This window comes from Lacerta agilis, chromosome 1, assembly GCF_009819535.1.
Source record: "Lacerta agilis isolate rLacAgi1 chromosome 1, rLacAgi1.pri, whole genome shotgun sequence".
Classification (NCBI taxonomy): Eukaryota; Metazoa; Chordata; class Lepidosauria; order Squamata; family Lacertidae; genus Lacerta; species Lacerta agilis.
The window spans coordinates 56,111,452-56,137,613 of record NC_046312.1 but is presented as its reverse complement, the minus strand read 5'-3'; the positions used below and the strand labels follow the sequence as shown (position 1 = coordinate 56,137,613).

The window sequence follows — 26,162 nt, the reverse complement described above, 5'->3', positions numbered from 1 at the left end:
AGTTTCCAGGGTGGTGTATGAAAGTGTGAAAACAATTCACACAATAAAATAAAGTGTAGAGGAAAAACAAAACTAAGGAACAGGGAAAGCAGTTCCAACTAACATTTCACCTAAAGTATCTGAGCCAAAAGATTGCTATAAACACACATACTGGGAAAGTTCTCCAGGAAATGAAATATGAATATACAGGTGATGCTCAAAAAATTAGAATATCGTGGGAAAAGTTCATTTATTTCAGAAATTCAACTTAAAAGGTGAAACTAGCATATGAGATAGACTCATGACATGCAAAGCGAGAGATGTCAAGCCTTTATTTGTCATAATTGTGATGATTGTAGCGTACAGCTAATGAAAACCCCAAATTCACAATCTCAGAAAATTAGAATATTAAATGAAATCATTAAAACAAGGATTGCAAATAGAACAATAGTGGACCTCTGAAAAGTAGAAGCATGCAAACCTGTATATAACATTCTTATATAAACCATTTAATTGTATCATAAACTTGTTGCAGGAGAAGCAATACTACAGTACTAATATCTTCCAAAATACTGACAAACTGGAGTATGCTATTGGCTAACTAATGGAGAGATCTTTGGTATGGATTTGCAACATCCATCCACAGAAGGTCACATTTAGATTAATATCTTATGCGATCCATGTAGGAAGCAGAAAACTGAAGGTTGCAGATAACTCCGTTTTAAGGTGATTTCTAGAGTAAATGTTGTAACATGAAGAACATTTTCTACCACTACAGGATTGTGGAGAGGTGTCTATTTATAGCTTTCCCCCCCCTGTTGCAATGAACTCAAAAATGAGTGGATGATTCTAGTAATTAACGACTTCAAGATTAATATAGACCCTGCATTTGATTGATTGCATTTCCCTGGGCACTGATCATCTAGTTGAGCAATCTGGTACTATAGAACATAGCACTGAAATAATTCAGGAAGGAAATGTTAATTACTTGTTGAATACCAATAGTGCATTCAACCCTGGATTAAAAACAACCCCCACCCCCAGACACACAGTCCCTAGCTCTAAACTATTTAGAACCATCAAAGCTACATTATCACTTGCAACTTTGGAATAGATATGGGTTGCAATAGAAGGATGCTTTCAAACACTGGTGGCAGCCTGGGTCTGTTTGACCCAAGCTGTTGCCAACAGAGCAGCACGCAATGAGACGTGGGGAGGAGGAAAAAACCCAATCCTGTACTGTATCAGCCTGTTCCTTTCTATAGGCTGGAGCTGACCTGAAAACAAGCTTGGTCAGCTAGAGCTCATAGAAAACAAAGGCTGACATGACAGAGTGAACACTGTTTATATTGTCTCTTTTTTCTATCCTAGGCTGAAAGTGAATCCATGTTGCCACAGATGCTTTGAAGGGTGTCTGAAACCAAGTATTTAAATATCACTGCAACACTAGCTAGTATTACAAATACATACTATTAATGTCATAGATATGAACAGAGAAGGAACACAGTCTATTTTGTATTTTTTGGGGGGGGCATGTTTGTTTTTGGAAGTCTATTAAAAGAATGCAAATCATTGAGGGTGGGGGAAGTGAAGCTTTTGTTTTCACACAGCAAGCATTACAGGTATGATTTTACCAACACCTGAGGAATTCTGCATCTGTAAAAGGGGGAAAGTAAGATTTTCCTTTTTCTTGTTAAAAAATATGCTATTTTCAGTTTTAAGCAGGATTGATAATAAAGCACGAAACATTCTAATTGGAGAAGAATTCCGTTTTTTCAAAAACAACATTTGATAAAATAATTTATCAATGCAAGCTCTTAAATGTGAAACTTTCTTAAAGAAACAAAAACACCAGGGAATGTTGAGGGAAATGGCCTAGAAACTACTCCTGTTACAGGTAACTAAGATGATATTGCATAAACTAGTGTAACACTGACACATTATTCATTTGCACGCACACATATTAATGAAGACCTGCATATGACATAAAATTCTTGAGTACAGTAGAAAATAAGATTCCAGTTCCATTGAACGAAAAGGAAGAAGGAAGCTATGCTACTTATATGAACACTGCTTACTATTTCTTTAAGGCAAGTGTCACTAGGTGTGTATTCCAGAATCCAGCTTTGTAATTTTAGTTGCTAGCTGCCTACAGACAACAGCAATATTTGGGGTTGGCAGTCTGCAGGGAAGCAATCCCAAAGAAGCTCATAGTCAAGCTAAGAATAAGGTTGGCAGTCAACCTGCTCAGCAGATAAGCAGAGACTGACACTGAAAGCTTCTCAGGATGTACCTGTAACTTTTTTCGGAATGAGTCAGAACAGAAGCATTACTGGACTAGGTGGAACCCTACTGAGCCTTGAGTAACCACATCCCTTCTAAATAGGCAGTTGCTTTATCAGCCTCCAGCAATGTGGTGAAGGCATGACCCTGAAGGACCAGGTCATTTTGGACTCACAGCTGTCTATGGAGGCACAGGTCATTTCTGTGTCCAAAGTTGCTGTCTACCAGCTTCACCTGGTACACTGTCTGAGACCCTACCTGCCCACAGACTGTATCGCCAGAGTGGTGCATGCTCTGGTTATCTTCTACTTGGACAACTGCAATGTGTTCTACGTGGGGCTACCTTTGAAGGTGACTCAGAAACTCCAAGTGATATAAAATGTGGCAGCTAAACTGGTGACTGGGAGTGGATGCTGGGACCATATAAACACCAGTTCAACAGGATCTTCCCTGGCTCCCAGTACGTTTCCGAGCACTTCAAAGGTGCGGACTTTTAAAGCCCTAAATAGCCTTGGCTCAGTATACCTGAAGGAGCATCTCCACCCCCATCGCTCAGCCCAGACACTGAGGTCCTCCTCCAACAGTCTTCTGGCAGTTCCCTCACTAAGTGAAGCGAAGTTACAGGGAACCAAGCAGAGGGCCTTCTTGGCAGTGGTGCCCACCCTGTGGAATGCCCTCCCATCAGATATCAAGGATATAAAGAACTTCGTCACTTTTAGAAGACACCTGAAGGCAGCCCTGTATCATGAAGTTTTTAATGTTTTACTTTGTTTTTATATGTAATGTAAGCTGTCCAGCATGGCTGGGAAAACCCAGCCAGATGGGAGGGGGAAGAAGAAGAAGAAGAAGAAGAAGAAGAAGAAGAAGAAGAAGAAGAAGAAGAAGAAGAAGAAGAAGAAGAATTCCTTCCTTGATCTCCAGATGTAATTTTCTTCTACTAAAAGCATAAGGGAGGTTATTGTGGTCCCCTCACTGCTGATTTTAGAAGAAAATACACTGGCATGTTTTTTTTTAAACAAAACAAAACAAAAAAACACCAAATACATACATTGCCGCTTATGCACACAGATAGGCAGCCAAACCACATGATCCTATGATTACAAACGCCAACAGAATCAAGTTTGCTTATGAAGTTCACTTGGTTTAGGACAGTACAGCTGAAGATTAGCCAGTGAAAATTTTTGGCCTATTGTATCTTCTTGTAGTTAAAGGAGGGTGTCTTAAATGAGTAAAATATTTTTGACTGGGTTTTTACTTCAGGAAAAGCTGAAACTGCTCCACAAACACGGGCTCAATAAGCTTCTGTCCAAAAGAGGTTATTATAAACCAGCCTATAACCTGCTTGTCTTCACAGGGATAGTTTCTTGAGGTGCAATCACTGTCTCTTTAGGTGGCGATTGACCCATCTCCTATCCAAAGAAGCACTGGCCAGAACTGAATTCCAGCATCTTGATTGACTATCCTAGATATAAACTAGAACATATTAGACTTCCTGAAAGCAGGCACAGGAGTGTAAAAGCATGCCATCAAAGTGATAAGAGTCGTAATTGGAAAATTCTCTCATCAAATTTATATCCATCATTGCCAGATTTAACTGCCACTTTATTATGGACCATTGGAAATGGTCCTAGAGCCTGGCGTTCTAACTGCGTCCACAGAAATGAACTGATGATCCTTTCTTTGAAGAAAATGGTCATCACATATAATACAACTGATTATAATTGAGCAGATATTATCTCACAAAATAATACAGAAAAGCAAGAGATATGGAAAACAGATTTTAAGCCATATTTAAATAGCACCAGTTCTCTCTACAGGGATATCCCTATACAGTAATGCTATATTGTACGCTTTCAGGTAGCATTTTATAACAATGCAGTTAGCAGATCCAAAAGCAGTTGTCCAATCACAAAAGACAGTAGTAGTGTGTATGTATTTATGTATGTATGTATGTATGTATGTGTGTGTGTGTGCGTATACTGTCAGTGTTCGAAACTCCCATTGTTCTAGGTCTAGGCCATGGGTAGGCAAACTAAGGCCCAGGGGCTGGATTCGGCCCAATTCCCTTCTAAATCTGGGAATCAGTGTGTTTTTACATGCATAGAATGTGTCCTTTTATTTAAAACACATCTCTGGGTTATTTGTGGGGCATAGGAATTCGTTCATCCCCCCACCCCCCAAAAATATAGTCCAGCCCCCCACAAGGTCTGAGGGACAGTGGACCGGCCCCCTCCTGAAAAAGTTTGATGACCCCTGTAATCTAGGAGCATTTTGTGACAGGAGATTTCATTAGCGTGAGCGGTTTCTGAGCTCTGGGCGCAGTACCACGTCTAAGATTTCAGATTAAAACTGCAGAGTGGATGGAAAGAAGGACCCTTTTCTTCCTCCTCACTTCCAGCTACTCTCTGAAGACTGGAGAAGAGACCCTCTTAAGAATATTAGGGGTGGGCAGGGGAAGGACTAGACCATGGTAAAATTAACACAATATTTTAGCTGCAGTTCATTTGTCTTCAGCTTTGTATTCTTGTTATAAAAAGCACTCCTAGACATTCTGTTGTTGCACCTATAACATAGGTTTAAGGTGCCATTTAGCTCCTAGCTTTCATATTTCAGTTTCTAACACTGTATATACCAGTAACAGTGATAGTAGCTAGGCCTATATTTTGACCCCCACTTTTGAAAAGTAATGTATGTGTGAAAGTACACAAGCTATATATTCACATATAAAAAGTACAAAAATCCAGGTTCCCTTCTTTTCTTCCCATCCCCTAGCAACTGTGCTAAAAATAGCACAGATATCATGAGAGACGGGGCACAGAGCCAGGTGGAAGAGTTAAGTCCCAGCTTCATATCCTACAAGCATGATATACAGTACCTAGCTTTGGGATGGGGTGAAAACCACAAATTCTAAGGAGGCACTTGGCAACACTGACTGGAACTGGATTCAATTAGACATTCACCTAGACTGTCTTCAGGATGAACAAGTCACACCTTCCTGTCCACATCCTCAGGTACCCCAGGCTGAGACCGATCCAAGCAAAAGTGAGAAAACTTCATTACAGTCATATTATTCATTTGCCAAATGGTGAGGTGTGTACAAATGGTAAATTAGTGAAAGCTGTCAAATTCCAAATTTTGTAGCAAAGCTATGATTGGACCCACCACCATCCACTCTCTGCTTAATGAGAATCTACTTCCGAGAAAGTTGTTTCTAACCAGGCAGGAGAAGCTGATATTTGTCAATATCTAATTTGTTTTTTGTATAAATCACCAGGTAACATGGAAAAAGGATGGCTGAAATCTTGATTACATCTAAGGGGTGGTTTGACTTACAGACAGGCCAGCTCATCATTACTCATTTTTGAACTGCATTTGGAAAATGGTGTGTAACACACTCACCCCCCCCATCTTTTGTCACCCATCCAACCAGTGATCCACAGTGTTACAAAAGCATCATTCCCCCCCCAAGCCACTTTGACACAATTTAATGACAAAGATAATACCAACTGATGTTCACATCAGCTTCAAAAGATTTCTGGTTGTGTACACACCAGGTGTTGTTGATGAGCTGGAGATGTTTTTACCCTATGCAAACGTATTCACACCTTGGCTAGAGACAAATTAGGAACGGCTTAAGAACTCCAATCAGTGTGAAGCTGGTTTGAGAAACAACACATCAAACCGTACTATTTTATAACCAAGTGCAAGGTACATATGCATTTTAGATAACATTGTGTAAACACTGCATAAAACCCCAGCACTGGAAATGCAGTGAATCCATAGTAATTGGGAATGTTGAACACAACCTAAGATGACACCAGTGGCAAATGTGTGTACAATTCCCTACATGTTTCCCACCTTCCTGTCCTAGCAATCCACTCCAACCATGTCACAAGATACACTGTCCTTTCTCTGCCCCCTTCTGGCCAAAGAAGAACAGCAGAAACTATTGAAATCTTTTACCAAGCTGTCAATAGCAGAACTGTATAGCACCCTAGTTCTGAGCAATGTACTAGGCATCAGGCCTCTTGAGGAAGGTCTTTTGCACTGCCCTTACAACTGAGCAGGGTCTCCATACAGCCCAACAATAGAACAGTACTAAAACACTTCCTCCCAGCTTAGTTTCAAAGAACTGACAGCTTCTATGCTCCACCAGGCCTTAAATTATCTCATCATATAAAAAACAGCAGTGGCTGTACAACTCTCTGCAGTCATTGGAATACCAATTGTACAATTTTTCAATTGCCTTAATTTTAAAATGTGTAAAAGTACTAACTATCCAATCCAGGCTTTGGAAAGAGACACATAATATTCAACAAAAAAAGGACAAGACTTAGAAAGAAACATGAGACAATCTCTCCAAGGAAACAAGAGCAGAAAACTGTATGACTTATTCACAGGTCCTCGGGTTCAAATACAAACATAGTACAATTTATTCCCCAAGATTCCAGACAATTAACAACAAAGCCTTATAACATTGGCTTCCCAACTTCCTGTGTCATATTTTGTTTGCACACCAAGTGCATTTTTGAAGAAATCAAATGAAATGCAGAATTGTGTGCTCTTTTCAGGCAACAATTACTAGTCAGAGAGCAAATTTGGGCGAAGCCAAGAGCCTGTGAACAACATCATCCCACTAGCCCCTCTTCTGAATGCTAAAATTGCCAATTAGGAAACTCCCCTAGGTAACTTGTTTTGCCACACATACAAGTTTACCACTTTGGGGGTGGTAAATTGACTGCTCAAGTAGTCACATAAACCTATCACAGATTGTAATGTGTATCTCTTTTCAAACATTAAGAAGCACCACAGATGAGGTGATTGGTATGTGAATAAACTGGCTGAAATCCAGTTACAGGTAGGTAGCCGTGTTGGTCTGCCATAGTCAAAACAAAATAAAAAATAAAAAAATTCCTTCCAGTAGCACCTTAGAGACCAACTAAGTATGAACCAAGAACAAACTTAGTTGGTCTCTAAGGTACTACTGGAAGGAATTTTTTTATAATTTTTGTTTTTGTTTTGGCTGAATTCCAGACACTGCACATTTGCTCGGCATGAAATTTCTATTATTACCAGATCTTTATAGTGCAGTTTTGATAGCTCAAAACAGTGAATGCAATAACTTAGTGATGCTTGGAAATATCTGAGGGAATATTATAGGTCCAAACTGTCCCTCCAATACACAGTTAACAGTTCCAGGTAGCAGCAAATTATAACTAGCTCCCAGGGATTTGTTACTACAAATGGTAACAATGAAGCGTAAACCTGCCATTGTCTTACAAGAGTCCAGGTTGTTGAAAACATTATATTATGCAAAAGCTGCCTCTTATTAGTTTTGACATCTGGATCTTTTCTCTGAGATAGGAAATTTTACCCTGACAAGCTTTTCCTTGTTTTTCAATATATTTGAACATTTCTGCCTCTCTTCCTCAGCATTTTCCCCATTTTTGTTGTCTCTCTTCCTAGATGGGAGGTGGCCAAAATTACATGCAATGACATGATCAAACACTTAGTATATCTAGACACCTGGCAGCATTTGTATTGTTTTACATTCCATTCATAATGCATAATATTTTGTTCTGTCTGCACCCACCCCCAAATGCAATCAGCTGATAGCTTGAGGAGTTTCCACACAATGACTCCTTCTAAGCTGGTGTTAGCCATTTCAAAATGTTTCCCATGTGTATGTGTATTTGTTGCTATTTTCTGCCAGAGCTGCCCACAGTCCCAGTTTCATGAAAGCCTTCACAGTCTGCTTTTGAAAACACTGTCTTAAAGTGTTTGCTTCTATGTGCAAATGTTGCTGTTAATATATTTATTTATAAAAATGTGTGTACAGTAGTACCTCGGCTCCTGAACGCCTTGGGAATCGAACATTCCGGCTCCCGAACGATCAAAAACTGGAAGTGAATGTTCCGGTTTTCAAACATTTTTATTTTTTTGGGAAGCCCAATGTCCGGTGCAGCTTCCGCTATTGTTTCTGGTGTGTCTGCGCAATTGGGAACCAATTGGAAGCTGCACCTTGGTTTTCGAACATTTTGGAAGTCAAACGGACTTCCAGAATGGATTCCATTCAGCTTCTGAGGTATGACTGTATACTGCAATTTCAGGAGGGGGGAATCAAAGAAATCTACAATTATAGTACAATAAAAGCCCACTGAAGGAAAATGTGACAAGAAATGCTTTGTTCAGCCCACCTGCATTATGCAATAAGCCACATGCATGTCCTGTGCTCCAACTAAATGCATATTGTATCAACTTCAGCTGAATTACAATTTGTCAAACAATCACTATTAATTTCAATTTAATTTACTCAAATACATGTACGTCATTCAAGCTGCAGAATCTGAAGCACCTTCTCTTGCTTCTATTATTATGTGGTTGCTGCAACCCAAAAATACACATGTGAAGTAAAAGGGACTAATCAATGGGGCCTCTTAGGCTAAGATTGTTAGAATGGCAGCAAAAGAAGCATAACCCGCTGTACAGAAATTGAATTATTTCAATTGGCATTAGGATGCAAACCCAAAAAGGGGAACTGACAGAAGAGAAAAAAACAAAAAAGGGAAGCATCTTGAATTGAAAGGCAGCTCTTTGACAAAAAAATGGGAGTAGAACTGTAGGGCCTATATTTTTGTTCCTCATATGGATTCCTACAGAGGAGCAACTTTCCTAAACATCCAGTGGTCATGAGTAAGAGACCACCCAAAGATGATCCCCCAGACCATATAACTAGAAGTGACAAAAGTGTGCCCCACACAACCTCGAGCCATTAGTGCCCTGGTGAGGGAAGAGAGTGCCTTGGTAACACAAGTGCCTTGGTTGAACCAAACAAGACAATTTAGAGTACATACTGGGATAAATCTTTGTTTTCATTCGAAAGGTGTTTGGCTGTTCTCTATTCTAGTGAAAGGCATGACAGAACAAAAATAGCTTTGAGACAGAAGGGAAGTTGAGGGTGCTCACACCTTTTTGAACTCAGAACACCAAGCCAACACTTACAAAATATTTCAAGTATGAAAAAAAGGCAATCTCTTACCTTGAAGCATCAAAGCTGTCATATGATCCAACAGTATAGTGTCTAAACAATTTCTTTGTTCTGTCTGCTCGAGTTTCTGTTCAAAATGAAGACAGAATATACTTAATAAAAACTTTCAATTGTCAAGAGAAATAATCATGTGCTCTCTTGTTTCATAAATCAGCATTATTATTTTTTCTTTTTATGGGGGTAGGGACTGGAGGGAGAGATTGCTGTCTCTTATCAGTGCTGTTGTCCCAATATTTACTTATATTAATTTAGGCTCCTACAAATACTACACTTACTTGTTTTTATAAATATTTATACAGAAATGTATAAAAAGAAATTCCAAATCGTACTTAAAAATTAAAGATACAGTAAATTAATTCATGTCAGGGAGACATGCCATAATACATAAAAGGGAGCATTATTGTAAAATATCCTTGAATTTTTGACCCAAACTAGAGTGCACTACTCACAGCTTCTGTGTGGCCTGAACATTCATCACAGTCAAGGCAAAAGCCCAAAGGTTGGTTTTTAAGGCTCAACAGAGCTTGTTGTACAAAGGGGGTCCTCTTTAGCATTCCCTCATCCCATATGACTCCTTAAAGCAGAGGTATGGCCTCTTATGGACTAGGCGGAGGATTTACAGAACTATATGTCTGAGTCCAAGAGTTACCTTAGTTTGGGCAGGCACACCTCCTTTGCTCAGGAGCTTCTCTGTCCTGCGGGGATAGCTTTAAAACGCAGCTTTGAAGGCTTTTGCACAGCTATGTGTGAGTTCAGATTAGAGTCCATGCCCTCCCCCGCAAAAAATAAAATAATGGAAGGAAGTTTTAGGAGCTGTGTGAAAGTGATAAGGCAACATGGTTATGCACATCACATGCCGGTACACGTGCCAACAATATCAGTGAGCAGAGATCTCCCAGGGGAGGCAAGCTTCCCCCCCCCCCCCGAAAGCTCTTGAAGAACACTCATAAGTATCAGGCTAATTCTCAGCTGAGTCCAGCGAAGTTTGCCATCACTTGTTTTAAAGTGTGGAGTCACATAATGGCCAGTCTTTAAGGTGAAAACCCACTCACCCACTGTATTCACTCTGACAAAACCTGTAAACTCTAAAATTATTATTTGACTCTTTGGAGGAATCGGTTGCAGCAGCAAAGTAATTTCTAAGGTATGATCTCACCCTTCTATTATCGTACGGAAAGTGGGTGGGAGCAAACGCAACATGTAGTTAGAAGCAGTACTGCTCAGCTACCTAACATGTATAAAGCAAGCATTCCACAGTGTTAATTTCAAACTCCCTTTAAATGCATTTGCAGGACACTGTAGATTACTAGCAGGGGAGGTGGGGGTGGGGTAGGGAGGGGGCGGCGGCACACAGAATCAAAAGGATGAGACAATAGTACATAGCTCTTGGACTCATAGTACATAGTACTTCCAATCTCTCTAATTAAATGGAGATGCAAAGAGATAATGAAGGGAGGCAGGGACGGAAATAAGGGAACTCTCTTAAAATGGAAAGCAACTTCAGAAGCTGTGTGATATTTTAAAATATAATTTCTTATTAAGGGTTTTGGAAAAGGACAGGGTTAAAAAATCATGACAAAGACATAGGAGAAACTCAAAAACCGCAACAGAGTTAAGTCAAAGAAAAATTAAACAATGATCATTGCCTGTTCTAATTATTCCGTGTCTTTTCACAGGAGCATGAAGACGCAGGATAGAGTTCCAGACATACCGTTTCACTGAATTCAGATATCAAGTCTGCCTCATGTGAATAATTCCACAAGCTTGCGTATCTTGCTGGTGTATTTGGGGCCACGGTTCTCCCATTTACGTATTTAATAAAATTAAACAAAACTGGATAAAATGCGCTCTTTTTTGTCAGTTCTCTGTCAAAATGGACCTTTTGGGTTAGCGTTTCTGAGATAACTGGTAGCCATGCCTCCCCTCCCCCTTCCAAATTCCTGCCTTGGTTTCTTCGAAGTACTTCCAAAAGTGTGTGACACTCTTGTCATCAGCAGATTAGCAGTATTTATTCTTGCAGTTTACATTTTGACCATACCAGGTATTTTGAATCACTAAAGTGGGGATTGATAATCTAGATTGATGAGTAATCTGGGGCATTTGTTCAGATAACTGACTCTAAAAGCCTGTTAGCAAAAATGCATCAAAGGAAAAGGGTTAATAAACGTCTCATCCAGCACAAGTACAAGCACATTTTTAAAAGTACTTAAAGAGTAAAAACAAACAAAACAAAACAAGAACCACATCTTTACAGGAAATAAAACCAAAATTAGAAAAAGCATAAACTCCTGTGTTTGGGATATATCCAATATAGTTTTCCCATTTGTGTAACATAAGGACTTCCGCCTGCACAATGAAACTTCTTCTCCTCTCCCCTCCCTGCCCACCCCCATCTGCTCCTACATTTTGTGAGTTTCAGTTTGTCTGGGTTTTTTGGAAGAGGGAAAGGGCATGCTGTTGTTTAATTATGGCTACACTAAAATCCTGGATCGTCCCATTTCCATTGTCTTCCAGGAGTCTGGGGAAATTGAGACAGATTGTAGAATTGTCAACCTAGTAGGTTTTTAACAAATTGATGTCAGACACGTAATTACATTACCATAATCCTTTCCCCACCCCCACTTCACTCCAATTTATCCAGTCTGATGTCACATGATGTGTTAAGCAGCTGACCCACAATGTGATTCACACATTTCCCCACCACCACCTTCTCAATTTTCTACTCTTATAGCAAGTACACAACATTCTGCTGTTCCATGTTCCAGAGGAAGCAGATTTCACAGAAATTATTGTGAATAATGAGTAATTTACAATAGTATATTGCTGGCTAAACATCTTACCAATACAGTAAGCATCACCCTAATAGATTCTCAAACACAGTCGTATTAACCTATTGAAAGCTAGAATACTGCTCTTAAAACACAGACAAGAGCATGCCATTCCTTTAGGGAACATATATTTTCAACTTGAAAGGAAACCAGATTTACATCTTCAAAGGATACCTTAACTATATAGCTAAAAATGTACTGCTGTATTTGCTCCTGTTCTTAAAATTTGAACTCTTGTTAACCCTAAAGTTGGAATGGTTCAATAAGCAACTTCTGAGATGGAATATTTACAGAAAATATTAGGCATAGCAATTGACACCCAAGGTGACCACTAACATTGATATCTGCAAATAGTCTTGAAGGAATTTACTTGAGAAAATAAGGAGAGTTGGAGAGGGGTTTGTTTTCTTATTTGCTTTTTCCCTTTCTAGCGTTTGCACTGCAGTCCATTTCAACAGCTGTATGCTAGTCACCAAGGAAACTACTGTGGGCTGATCTTTGATTGGATATGTTGTCAGTGTTGCCAGAGTTGTGGGCAAAGTTTAGTGGAAGAATGCTACATACACTTTACATATCTCTGCTGCAGGAAGCAGAATAATAAGATTGCCGAAGGTGAGGAGGACGTTTTGTGTTTTAATTGAATTCAGTGGGTATACTATGGCACAGGCACACTGGGTTACTTCTGCATTGTACGCATTTTGGAATCAAAGACTTCTCATCTCCCAATTAGCATGTATATAGCACTCTGTATAACCCCTCATATCAGGATATCACACAAACAAGTACTTGAGAAGAAACTGTGTAACAGCAGAATATAATTTATAGAATTTTTTTGAACAAGAAACTGTGAGCTAAAAATAAAATAGATATATTTTCATTGAGTGAAAAAGAGGATTATGGAGTACCAAATGTAATGTACAACTGGTGGATTAACATACTCCCACCACTTACAACTTTCTGTGGCTACTGGACATGCTTAGTCCTCATTTGGTTGTTGGGAGGGAGGAGAGTGCTGCCTTTAGATTTGAATTTTAAAATGCAGTCTTTACATACATACATACATACATACATACATACATACATACAGTACATGTATGTTTGTATGTATGTATCACTACAAACTAACTGCAAACTATGCCAGTGTGGTGTAGTGGTTAAGAGCGGTAGAATCGTAATCTGGGGAACCGGGTTCGCATCTCCACTCCTCCACATGCAGCTGCTGGGTGACCTTGGGCTAGTCACACTTCTTTGAAGTCTCTCAGCCCCACTCACCTCACAGAGTGTTTGTCGTGGGGGAGGAAGGGAAAGGAGAATGTGAGCCGCTTTGAGACTCCTTCGCGTAGTGAAAAGCGGGATATCAAATCCAAACTCTTCTTCTTCTTAAAATATAATAATACATAAAAGTTTGTTTTTATTTGCCAATGTAACAAAGAAAAACAGCTAATAAATAATAGTTCCTATGGTAGCAACAAACTATGAAAGCAACAACACAAAGCCCTAGTAAACTGGCATTAACAGTAAGACTTATTATATTGGCAACAACAGTGGGTTATGTAAGTCCTTCTGCTGGCTAAGAGACATATACTGCAAGGGTGGAAGGACAAACATCCACCATCTCTCTCCTGGTGGCTTGAAGATCTTACTGCCCTTTCTATAGAATGCATGGTTTGTAACCATCAATTTCATTTAGGTACCTATTTGGACTGGCTGCCCCATCTGCCCCTCACCAGGAGCCTTCTCTAAATATCCATTGCGTGTCGAGGTCCCCAACCACCCACCAGTAAATAACTCACACCAGAAACATTAATTTTGGTTTGGTTTTTGGGATAAATTTTGGCCACAACTTTATTAAAATACAAGATATGTGAGTGGTTGCGTAGGCATTGGTTTAGACTATCTGACCCACTGGGGACAGAACTGACTACAGTCAGTAAGGGAAAGCATTTTGGGGAGAGAATAGGAGCTGGGGGATCAGACACAACGATTCTCCCCAAATGCTCCCAGGGGCTCTTGCGTGGCCCTGGCCCCGACTGGGGGGATACGGACAAAAGCATTGCGAGCCCCTGGATTCCTTTAACGGAATTCCCACGCAGCAGCAGCAGAATTGGAGGGGCAGACACAGCCAATCATAACCCCTCCAGCAACGAACACGAAAACCAATGCCTAACCGCCAACCTTACAAGTTGTGACTAGTTGCTACGTAGTAGGCGAAAACCAGAGGGCACAAGCCAATCAGCCAACTGGAAAAATTCCTACCAGGCCCCCGCACCAAACGGCAGACGACCCCATGACAGGCGTAGCAAGGTCAAAGCAGAGGCCTAAACGAGGGAGGGGAGGGCGGGCGATCTGTTGCAAACAGCAAAGAGAAAGAATACGGGGCGTGCCAAGGATTTAAAACCTCTAACTGTCAAAGCATCAAACTTGCAACATTAATTTCTCCCCAACAACAAGAGATGCCCCAATCAGAAGTGTGACTACCACTGAATTAACCCACGCTGGAAGGGTGGATTGCTGGCCCCACCGCAACCCGTGCTCTCCATGAAGGAGAACACGCATTGCCAGAAACTGCAGGACGGGAGAGTGATTGCTCTCTGCTTGGGTCCTGCTTGCAGGTTTCCCGCAGGCATTTGGTTGACCACAGTGAGAACAAACTGCTGGATTAGATGGGCCATTAGCCTGATCCAGCAGGCTCATCTTATGTTCTCTACTGCACAACACTGTCCCATCTGTAATTAAAGGAATATGCATTACACATCCCATCCACTCAATGGTTCCCTCTGCAAATACTGGGGTAGTGGAAGCATTACCACTTCAGCATCAATCTGAGGAGCACTAGCAATCTGTAGCATCTATACATATCAATTAGAAAATAAAAAAGAAGTATCAAAATAAAACATGAATTCTGTTGCTTGCTTTCAGATCTAAATCTGATCTATAAGGTGGCAACAGAATTTTCTGGGACAGGACACTGTATGTGAATTGGACTCCCTACCCTACCCACAATCAATTGGGGGAAAACTGCTGTTTTCATACATATCAAAACTAAAATGTCTTTTCTAACATCTAACATGAGTTCATTTGGTCTCTGCCATTCTGTCACACACCCCTACCCTCCACTTGCCATGTGACTATTGCATAAGTCCCTGGGGAAAGGTGGGTGTCAGGGTTTCACTGGCATCGCTTTACCATGTGTCCAGCCACCTTTTAAGGAAAGCTAATATTTTAAATAAAAAGCTTAAGGTGTTGTTTTTTTCTTATTTTGAGAGAGACAGAAGGAGAAGCAGGAGATCCAGAGTTCAGAACAAAACATTGGTGCTTGGGGGTAACCTGATAATGCCTTCGCTGAGAATGCACTGTACACCTTTGCCACCATTTGTTCCTATAGCTTTAATGGGGCAAGGAAACCTTAACAACTTGTGAACTTTCGCTCAAAATTTTGCCAAACCAGTGAAAGTGTGCCTTTACTGACAAGCCTGAATGAAATACATCAATCAATTTCAATAAAATGGAAAAGCAAAATGATACGCCTATTAAAAAAAAAAAACACCAGGGAGAAGAGGTCAATGTGTCAATTTTCACCATTTTGTACCTGTGCCAATTTTTATACAATCACTTTGAAATTTGGTGCGTTTGTTACCTTATCAGGTAGATCATATATGTCAGGTGGCATTTTATAAGCTGTAGAATTTTGAGACTTATAATGAAGTATTTTTTTTTACAATTATTTTTTTTTACTGGTTGCCTTAAGTAAAGGGGGCTTTTAATATCCAGAGAGTAAAATCATAATTATATTAATATATTAAAATTAGATTACACTTGCTACTGCAAAAAATGACATAAAACACTAAAAGAAAAAAACAGTCTGAAAAATTAGTTCCCATGGAAAGCAAAATGCATTGGACAACTTCCAGTGATGCCTACCCATTTGGGGAATGGTATTTATGCAACAGGACTTCTCTCCCCCCTCCGACAGCCCTCCTTGTGCCCTCATAGTCTGCTCCAGAGTGTCCCTCAACCCTCTGGAGAAGATACAGGGGGCTGCAGGAGGGGAAGAAGTCCTACTGTACATACAGCTGCTTGATCCCAACATATTGGATCTTAACCATTCTCTAAAATATATTCCATTCTGTTTAACTTTCATATGGAGCAGTATGGATCTTATGTGGCCAAATGGAACAGAAGTTTGAAAACAGAAATAACACATAAGGTATGGGATTTTTTATTCTAGAAACTTTTGCCAATTTTCAATAACCCTCAATATCAGAAACCACTGACATGATAGCGATACAATGGGATTTACCTTATTTGAAATGGCAGCAGAACTACAAAATTAATCATGGCAGACACTAGTGTTGCACAAGAGATAAAGGTGATTTTTTTTACCATTTGTTATGGTTGTAGAGGTTTTAATTTTGGGGAAAACCAAGATGAAATTTATGAGAGTAAAATAATCAGAGATTATCTAGTCTGTCTCATTAAATTATGTTTAAACCGATAGTTCCATAAAAATGCATGTATCACTGTTGTACACATTAACAGCTGAGAGGCTGACATTAATCAGGCACTGTAAAATGAAAACAGAACCTTAAAAAAGTGAGTGGTTTGGGAAATGGTTTGGAAAATGCTTATTATAGTTCATTTAACTGCTTCCCAAACATTACCAAGGCATTTTCATTGCATAATGGGTTTGGAAATCAACTATTTCTTGTATTTCAAGCATAGATCATCAGTTTTAGAATATGATTCTGGATATCATATGGATAACCATGTCCAACCCAACCTACTTAGAAGAATTCTGTCCTATAAGGATTTCTCCCAAGAAGGTGGAGAAGAGAATTTGCATTAGAAGGCATCTATTTTGACTGGCATTTTCCACATTAGCTCTGCTTCTGAAGCAATTTATTGCATACAATATAATTTTCAGCATCCTAAAGTTTGGTGCAGAAAACCAGATGAAACTTTGCTTACTTTAGAGGGGGGGAAATATTCCACAAAGAAAATGCTCATACTTGAGAAGGGTGGGTCACAGGTGCACCTCAATATATAAACCTTGGGGTACACACCTGCCTCTTATTTTATTTTCAGCACACTGAACTGTGCCTGAATATGGCACTTAACTTTTATGTTGATATGAAAATGAATGGCGCCTGCAGATTCAAGGTTAACTCCCACTATCAATTCATTTTTTATGCATCATCCATGACACTACTAACTGTCATACTTTCACAGTGAATGGTCAATTCATGCTGATAGCATCCTGTTATCTCCAAATCCTACATGTCTCAAAGTGAACATTTTAATTATTCCACTGACAACAGTCCAGCTGAAGTGGACAAAATACCCAAGTCCTGTGTTTTGGTGAGAAAAAACAAACAAAGCAAATAAAAGGGGCAATTATTAAGATATAAAACAGTGTACGGACCAGGTATTTGGCATTTGTAATTTTAATTTTACATCTTCCTCCTCATTGCTTAATTTGCAATAAATGCTACTGTCTGATTAGGATACCAACAATCAAAATTTCATTTTTACCACTAATCATACTTTAAAATAGTGGAGGAATCCATTATTTTACTACACTGACTGTATTTGGTTGGTTATATGAAATACTGGAAGGGGGCTCATATCTATAACACCTCAAATGATTTATTGTGAAATACATATTCAAGCCATCGATCAGAGAAAGCACAATAGTAGATGTACTGGCTTCCCCCCCCCCCCACACCAGTCCAAGCACAAACTTACATTCCATACTACATGTCAAAATACCTTCTAAATTCTTATTTTCAAAATAAGATACAGCATGAGACATTATTGCCTGCAGGAGGCAATGAAAATGCCACCTCTGCATGCAAGAATTTGCCATAATATTGGGGATAAAAAACAATGAACAGCAGTTCTCTCAAAATGAAAAGCCTCTTTAACATGAATTTATAATTACAAAGCTGTAAAGATCTGTATAAGAAAATAGTAAAAATGTATCGTATGTATCATACGCTAATCAAACAACTTGTTTTAGGAAAGGTAACATTAGAATATTCATTAACAATTCTGCCACAAAGCTGCATTCCTTGTATAAAATCTAAAAAGATGTCTGAAGTAATCTTTAAAGTAACTATATAGCTAACATGATGACGTAGCTACTACTTAACTGATTAGTGTTCAATAATTTTTCCATTAAGAATATTAAATGTAAAGTTTACTGCACATTTACAATGCAATCCTGTATGTACTCAGAGTTAAGTTCCATTGGGGTTTACTGCCTGTTAAGTGCCATAGAATTGCATCCTTATTTATAAATACATATTTAACAATCATTATGGTAGTTTCCTAAGTTTGTGAGGCTACATTCAGATGTGCAATATATTGCTGTCAATGCAAGGATTTCTAATTTTTGTTAACTTCAAACTCAGTAACAACTTTCAGACCCTGCCAGTGTTAGGGAACTATGTCACAAATGCAAACACATTTTGTATTTATTTTCTTTAGATTTTCATCAGCCAAAAACATCGTAAGGCTGTTGCTCTTTTATAATCTAGAATACTCTGAAGTTAAACCAGACAAAGAAAAATTGGTTCATGTGAATAATAGAAGCACTGGTTGGGGGTGGGGAGAAAATGGTCCATGTGACAACTGAGATCTATTCAAAAGTGACAAACCAAAAATGAATACTTGCCTATACTTCTGAGTTGATTAATGTGTCCTGGATAACTATATTTCACTCAAAAACAGATGGTCATAACTAGCTACAAACAACATATTAACAATTCTTTCCAAAATTGTGATATCTAAGAATTTTAAACATAAATGTGCAAAACCCTAATAACCCTGTTTTTAAAAAAGAAAACACACCTTTTTGTATTTTTAAACCTATAAAATATTCTATAGTTTTATTTTAGATTAGAAGCAATTATACCAAATAGTTACAGAACTGTGAGTCCAATTCCTAAACTTGACGGTAAATTAATTAAAGACTGTTGGCATTAGAGTGCAATAATATATGAAACATACACAGTAGAGGTGTACATCACTATGAAATTTTACATCTAATTTTCAGAGCACCTCTCCACATTTAGACCACATAGACACACACATACACTTATACTTTTCAAAGTTACACAATACCTCCAAAATGAACTTTCTTCTTGAATCTTGAATTTTCAGCCATGATTTCTAACCTAGATGTAACCATCTCAGTTGCATTTGTTGTGTATTTGAATCACCACCAACATACAAAACCACATTTCCCAGATTTCAAGTTACTTGAAGTGAGTTTTTCCAGCCCTATTGTGAATACAGGAATTCTTTCAAATAGAAAAAGGCTGTTTTAGATAGAAGGAAAAACGTCTTCAAACTTTTAAATCCATCTTGATACTGAATATGACAAGGACCTTCAGAGATCAAAACATCAGCATAAAGCAAGTTGTTTTATACAAGTTGTATGCTCAGCAATAGACTCCATATCACTCTAGTTTCACACTGTACCATTGGATTTTTCTCCCTCTTTTATTTAAGGTTTCCATGGAAATGCATCAGTCACTAATCTAAATAAGTGCGGGTGAAGGACGCCTGAAAACCTAGAGCAATTACGCATGCCATTAGAGAGGAAAAAGAATGATTCAGCCCAGCTGTACTGTGTTACTAATAGCTATCGTTTCTACATTTTGGTTGCTCGACGCCAAACAAAATCTGCTCTAGCAGCTTTGAAAACCCACTCTGCTTGCCCTGTCTCTAACACGCCCATAATAAAAATAACCCTGATGAGTGCATGTTAGGAGTTAAAGCACTTCAGATGCAAATGCTTTCTCCTCCCACAAATGCCAAATATGCTTGTTTTGCCAGGGCTGTAACACTGTATGTTAATTTCCTCCAGAACATGAGGTTATTTTCAATCCACTAGTACTACAAGAAAGGAGGTGTTTGCTTCTTTGATCTGCATTAAAAGATCTCCAAGCCCTGAATTACAGCCCTTTAAATATAAAAAGCTGAGATGCAAAGGATGTCATTTTTGTTAGTTAACCTAGTTTCATTGTTACTGACTGTATCTCAGCATAATATAGTTGAGCTATAGTATCCAATATATTTTTAGTACAATGGCATAGGAGTGCTTCCTCTGGTATTTGATGGAGAAAAAGAAGTGCACTTCTTTCATTAGGGCAGGTGTAGGAAACATCTGGCCCTCCAAATAATGCTTAACTACCACTCCCATCAGTGAGCATGGCCAAGGCCAGGGATGATGGGAGTCATAGTTAAGCAACATCTGAGGGCTCAAAGGTTGCTCACACCTGATTTAAGTGTTTAAGGCAGAGCTTTCCACTTTTCATGTTGGTGACACACTTTTTAGACACACATCGTTTTGCAACACAGTAATTCAGTTCTACTAGCAAACCGAAGGTTAAACCAACACAGCTGATTGTCAGTGCTTACAACTGAGTTAAAAAAGAAATGGACAAATGAAAATGGCCATACAACATAACTGTGCACCAGGTGGGCAACCCAACTTATCTGTCAAAGTTGGCCTGGCTTATACTATCCTAGAGGGGGCTGGTAGAATGCTTCTCATGCATTTATTTTTTTTATAAAAAAGACCTCCTCTCCTCCTTGCATCATATGGAGAATTATCAGAAGCTGTAAAAACTTTTTTCCCTCCTTTAACATTCTCTAGAAACCTCCTCACTCCCTAATATATATGATCATTATTAGTTCCTTACCTACCCATCACCCTCAGCTCTCAAGGCAGGTTACAAAAATTTCAAAATATTAGAAATTAATTATTTCATAATTAGAATCAAGGGGGTTATAAAATATATACCTCAGGTGTCAAAGGACAGGGTAAAAAAATGTGCATTTTAGCACTTCATAACAAAGTATGTTAAGGCTTCAGGAGCATGGGTATGAAACATTGTGTTTTATCCCTCCTTATCCCTTCCAAAAACATCCCGCTCCTGAACAGCACTCCTCTTCAATACCAGATTCAGATATGCTTACTCTGCCTAAAAGCAAAACACCGGAATGGTGGCAGGCCATATCTAACCCCTTTTCCCAATTAACTCTTGTACAATCTCACCACACTTTCACGTGTGCCTCCAGGTTTCTATAATTTTCCCAGCAAAGTCTATTTGACCTATTAATTTGTCTTCCATTGCCCAGGCTGACAATACCTTCTTGAGATCTAGTTATATTATGTGCTTCTCTCAGTGTAACCACATATGCCAGTCTATTTCACAGAATTAAAATATTCCCACATGTAATGAAATGGAACCAGCCAAGTGTGGCAAATAGGTTACAAAACCTTTATTGGCCTGAACCAGAACCAAAGGAATAACTTCACTGACAGCTGAACTCAAATTGAAATTAAACCAAAATTTTGCAGCTTGACTTCCTTCATTTGAGGGTTTCCTCTAAGTATACAAGTTAAGGTTTTATATAATTTGAACAATAAAAAATAGGCTTGATAAATTATACTAAGGCTCATTAGGGCTCTTGAAGCACTGCCTTTACACAATCAGCTGGAAGAACTGAGTGACTCAATAAAGCACTTTATATAGTACTATTCCCCATCCCCCAACCCTGTAACACTCATTCCTATGGCCAGGATTCTTCTATGTTTACCCTGATGTAAATTCTGTCCAGCAAATGTCTCCTAAAACATTAACATTCATTTCTAGTAGCTTTGAGCAATTTAACTTATTGCTACTGACCATGGCAATTATCAGTAAGAAACAAGTAATAAAATACGGTAGATAGATAATGCACGCTCATCACAACAGTTCACTGACCTCTTTCTTTCATTGCTCCCCAATCTCTGCCCCAAATATATACATTAGTATAAGTATAATGTTCATTTAACAGATTTGAGTATTAGGGCGTCAAAGTTCAAGTTACCTATCACCATGGGTTCCTCCATTTCTATGAGTTCATCTCTTTTGAATATAGATCTTCTATAGTGAAGGTGTGGTACTGAATAGCCAGGTGAGACAGATAAATGCCTATACTGGATCTGTCCCCCCCAATAATTGGGAAAATTAATACATCCCCATACACATGAATTTCTACAAGAGATGTTTACTCCAAGTGAATAGATTTCATCTTATGGATGAAGCCATTTAAGCAGTAACAGAAAACGACAATAAAATTGGACCCAAGGACAATGTCTGCAAACAAGCATCCATTTAACCATATTACATCTGTGGTTCACAGTGCTTTGCACAATCAATGTAAAGGAAAGATGAGCATGAAAGCAGAAAGGGGAAAACATACCAGTGTGGTTAGTATATTGGTAACCAAGGAACAAGAAGTACAAACTCTGAAAACTTTTATAAAGAGCTGTACAAAATGTTCTGCTAGACCAATATATTGAAATTAATATAAATGGCATAATTACTACTACTACTATTTACCCAACATTCAACCTAAGCTGAATGCAAGTTACATTAATATACAATCATAAAAGAAGATAAAGCCATTATAATTAGAAACAAGGAAAACTGTTTCAACTGGAAGAGAACAGTATAAATTCAGCAAAAACAGATGGGTCCCACAAAACAAAATGCCTGAACAATCAAAAGCCAGGATAAAGAGGGGCAACTTCAGCATATGGCAAAAGCTGTGCAATGAAGATGCTACACTAAGTGTGGGAAACCTTTGGCCCTCCAGATATTGCTGGACTACAACTCTCATCATCCTTGGTCATTTGTCATGGTTACTGGGGCTGACACCACTCTTAGAAATGTGTGGAATGGCACCCTGGGGGAGGGTTTCTCTGTGACAGCCCCTAAATTGTGGTATTCCTGCCCCATAGAGGTGTGTCTAACATAGTTGGGAACATTTGGCCTTACAGATATTGCTGAACTCCCAAGAGTGGTGTTGCCATCAAGTGAGTCACCTCTGCAGATCTTAACACTGTCTTAAAACAGGTTTTCTGTGGGTTCTAAATGGAACTCTGGCCAGTAATATGGCTGCTGCATTTTAGACCAGTTGAAGTTCCCAAATCATCTTCAACAGCATGCCCACACAGAGTACATCACAACAGTCCAATTTTGAAGTTGCCATGGCATGGAGAACAGTGGCCCAGTCATTGGAATGGAAGCACTTACACTCCATAATCTCTTCCTTTCTAAAAGGTTTGCTACAACATTTTACATATAAAGATGGAGGGCTATCCCCATGGTGATTTTATCTAGTGACAGCTTAAACTAGTGTAGTCCAACTGAAGTTTGCAGGACTATACTAGCATAAATTATCACAGAAGTATCTCATCCACTAGTATAATTATTTTCACTACCATCTGCTTTTCATGTCACAACAAGCGCTCATACAGAATCTAATGAAATCCTTATAAGATCCATTACTTTCTTGCAAATTTTAAAACTAGCAGATCTATTCAGAAAGCTGCTGTAAATGACGGAACAAAGCTTTTGCTCATTCTTCAGTAAAAACAGTATCCTTCATGCAATATAATTATCCATTGATAAAAGAGACTTTTGTTATCAGGTGAGTAAAGGAATTAAGGAAAAACCGAATGGCAGAAAACATGGATAAATGAAATATAGGCAGATAATGTTTTATCAAATATAGTTTAAACAAGCAAAATAGTGACATATACATTTATACAGTTGGTTGCAGTTAATCACCACTTTCACATGCAAAGTCTATTCCAATCAGCCCCAGCCATCATGCACAGTTGTCAGGGGTGGTAGGAGCTGTAGTCCAGCAACATCTGGAGGGAACCATATTGACTAGTCCTGCAATGCACATCTACTCAAAAGTTAGTCCCATTTAGTTCAGTGGGCCCTACACATAGGTAGAACTGCAGCCTAAATGCAGCTGCTTTCCCTGTCCCCTCCAATTTGTTGGGACTGTGGTGCTGGGGAAGAGAGATCAGCTTTTCTCCTCAAGACATTTTTTACTCATCCAAATCTTTTCACCCTTTTCTCTGCAGCTAAGCAAATAGAATGAGAATTGAAGTAGGGTCCTGTCCATCAGTTTAACTGACTCGACTGCCACCTGGATCTTCTCTTAGCAGCCAGTAACTCAGTATGGAACACAGAGGGGGAAAGAAACCCTTCCACTGGCCTGTTGCGACAGATATTACCCCGGCTTTCCCAGACTGTTTCTTCTACTACTGTCCTTTCCTCTGTAACAGATTGTGTCTTTATCTTTAGACTGTAAACCTGAGGGCAAAATGTGTGTTATTTCCCACTTTTGTACAGAACCGAGCAATTTTAGGCATTTTATTATCAACAACGACAAGATCAACAAGGCCTCTAGCAGCAATAAATGCTGGGAATTGCAGTAGTAGTCATGGGAACTAGAGAACACAGAGGGAGACAGCTAAACCTGTAAATTTGATCTTAGCCTCTGAGTTTACATGTCAGGAAATTACTGGATACAAGAACAGCAGGAACCAGCATGTGAGTACATAGGTCCCATCTGAGTTAGGAAAGAAAGAAAGAAAAACCCTCAATGGTCCAGCAGCTGCAGACTGACCAGCATCTCTGAGGGGAAGACTCTCAGCAAGCCCTGTAGAAATGGAGTCTTGGCTCCCTTGGCTTAACTGAAAGAAAAAAGTTTAAGCACCTGCTGCCCTGTAAGTTGTTTATATGTGTGTGTCATCATGCAAGTCACCCTAACCAGGTGGGCAGATGGTAGAGATGTTAACTGGAATTACACAGGAGCAACAACGAAGGTGTCAGGCCCAACAACAATACTCTATGCATGCTAGAGAAGGCAACAGTAACAACCTGATCAAAAATGAGCTCTACTGTTTTCCTGGGGCTTGCTTCCCAGTAATTGTGTTTTTCTACATTGTAATCGTCTGCATTTTACCTACCACATGCAGACCCTCCAAGTGTCCTTACTTTCCAGGGACAGGCCCAGATTTACAGTCCTGGTTTCTGTTTTGATCCCAGAATGTCCTGCTTTTCCTTAGGACAGCGCTTTCTAAACTGTGTCACAACACATTAAGTGTGTCAGGTGCAGTGTGTTGGTGTGCTGCGAGAACGCTCCCCGTGCTCTTCCCAGGGCTTGTAGTAAAACTGAATTACTGTTTCACAGAATGATGCATGTCTAAAAAGTATGTCACCGACATGAAAAGTTTGGAAAGTTCTGTGCTTAGGGTGTCCCTATTTTCATCAGAGAAAAGTTGGGGGTTAGGAAATAGGACATCCCCCTTTTTAGCGGGGAAATGTTGGAGGGTATGCCACATGTTGCCAAAATACCATTCTTAAATTACCATTCTTAAATCCTTATAAAAATATAATATTTGTCATGCCTTATGACAGAAAAGGAAAAGGAGATAGGTATATTGAATCGGATTCAACTAAATAGTCACAGTAGCGGGAGCTAGTAGAACAAGACTTGCTAGCCCTCTCTCCTTCCCCTGAGTGTCCCCTACTGCACCTCCCAAAAATCAGCTCTGGGCTGTTAGAAGAACCCCTGGAACAGCATGCAGAGGGAGGAGAGTGGAGATTGTTCTGTTGGCAAAGCAGAAATGTTTGTGCTGGCTAAATTATATTATTAATGCAACGTTGAATTCCACCCATTGAAGATGTGGCACAGATAACTCAGTTGCTTAGAGCATAGTGCTGAAAATGCCATTGTTGCAGGTTTGGTTCCTGTAAGGGACAAGGTTGCATTGCAGGGGATGGACTAGATGATCCTCAGGGTCCCTTCCAAATCTACAATTCTATGATTCAAAAGATAGGTGTAACTAGGCCATACTGCACCACACACTCGTCTATGTTGCCCATGCTGGACATAAGAGAAAGGGGGGGGGTCAAAAGGATAACATTGCCAAATCTATGCTACCGTGTTATCCCGAAAATAAGACATACCCATAAAATAAGCCATAGCAGGATTTTTATGCATTTGTGCAATATAAGACATACCCCGAAAATAAGACATAGTGACACGGCACCTCCCTTAAGACAGCCTGGATAGGTGTGGCTATGCAGCATACCGACGTGGAGCGGTTAAGACATCCCCCAAAAATAAGCCATAGTGTGTTTTCTTGAGAGAGAAAA

At 39.3% G+C, this 26,162-nt stretch overlaps 1 protein-coding gene across 10 annotated transcripts in view; it reads right to left on the bottom strand.

Annotated features, from left to right (window-relative positions):
• SHANK2 (SH3 and multiple ankyrin repeat domains 2) overlaps nt 1-26,162 on the bottom strand; it is a 315,835-nt gene that overhangs the window by 144,371 nt on the left and 145,302 nt on the right. For 9 of the 10 annotated variants that reach the window (XM_033150235.1, XM_033150297.1, XM_033150242.1 and 6 more), the window contains one exon: nt 9,302-9,377. In XM_033150235.1, coding sequence (XP_033006126.1) covers nt 9,302-9,377 — 76 coding nt within the window. Of the gene's footprint in view, nt 1-9,301; nt 9,378-26,162 lie in introns of those variants that run through there. The other variant, XM_033150319.1, reaches the window with a different exon arrangement.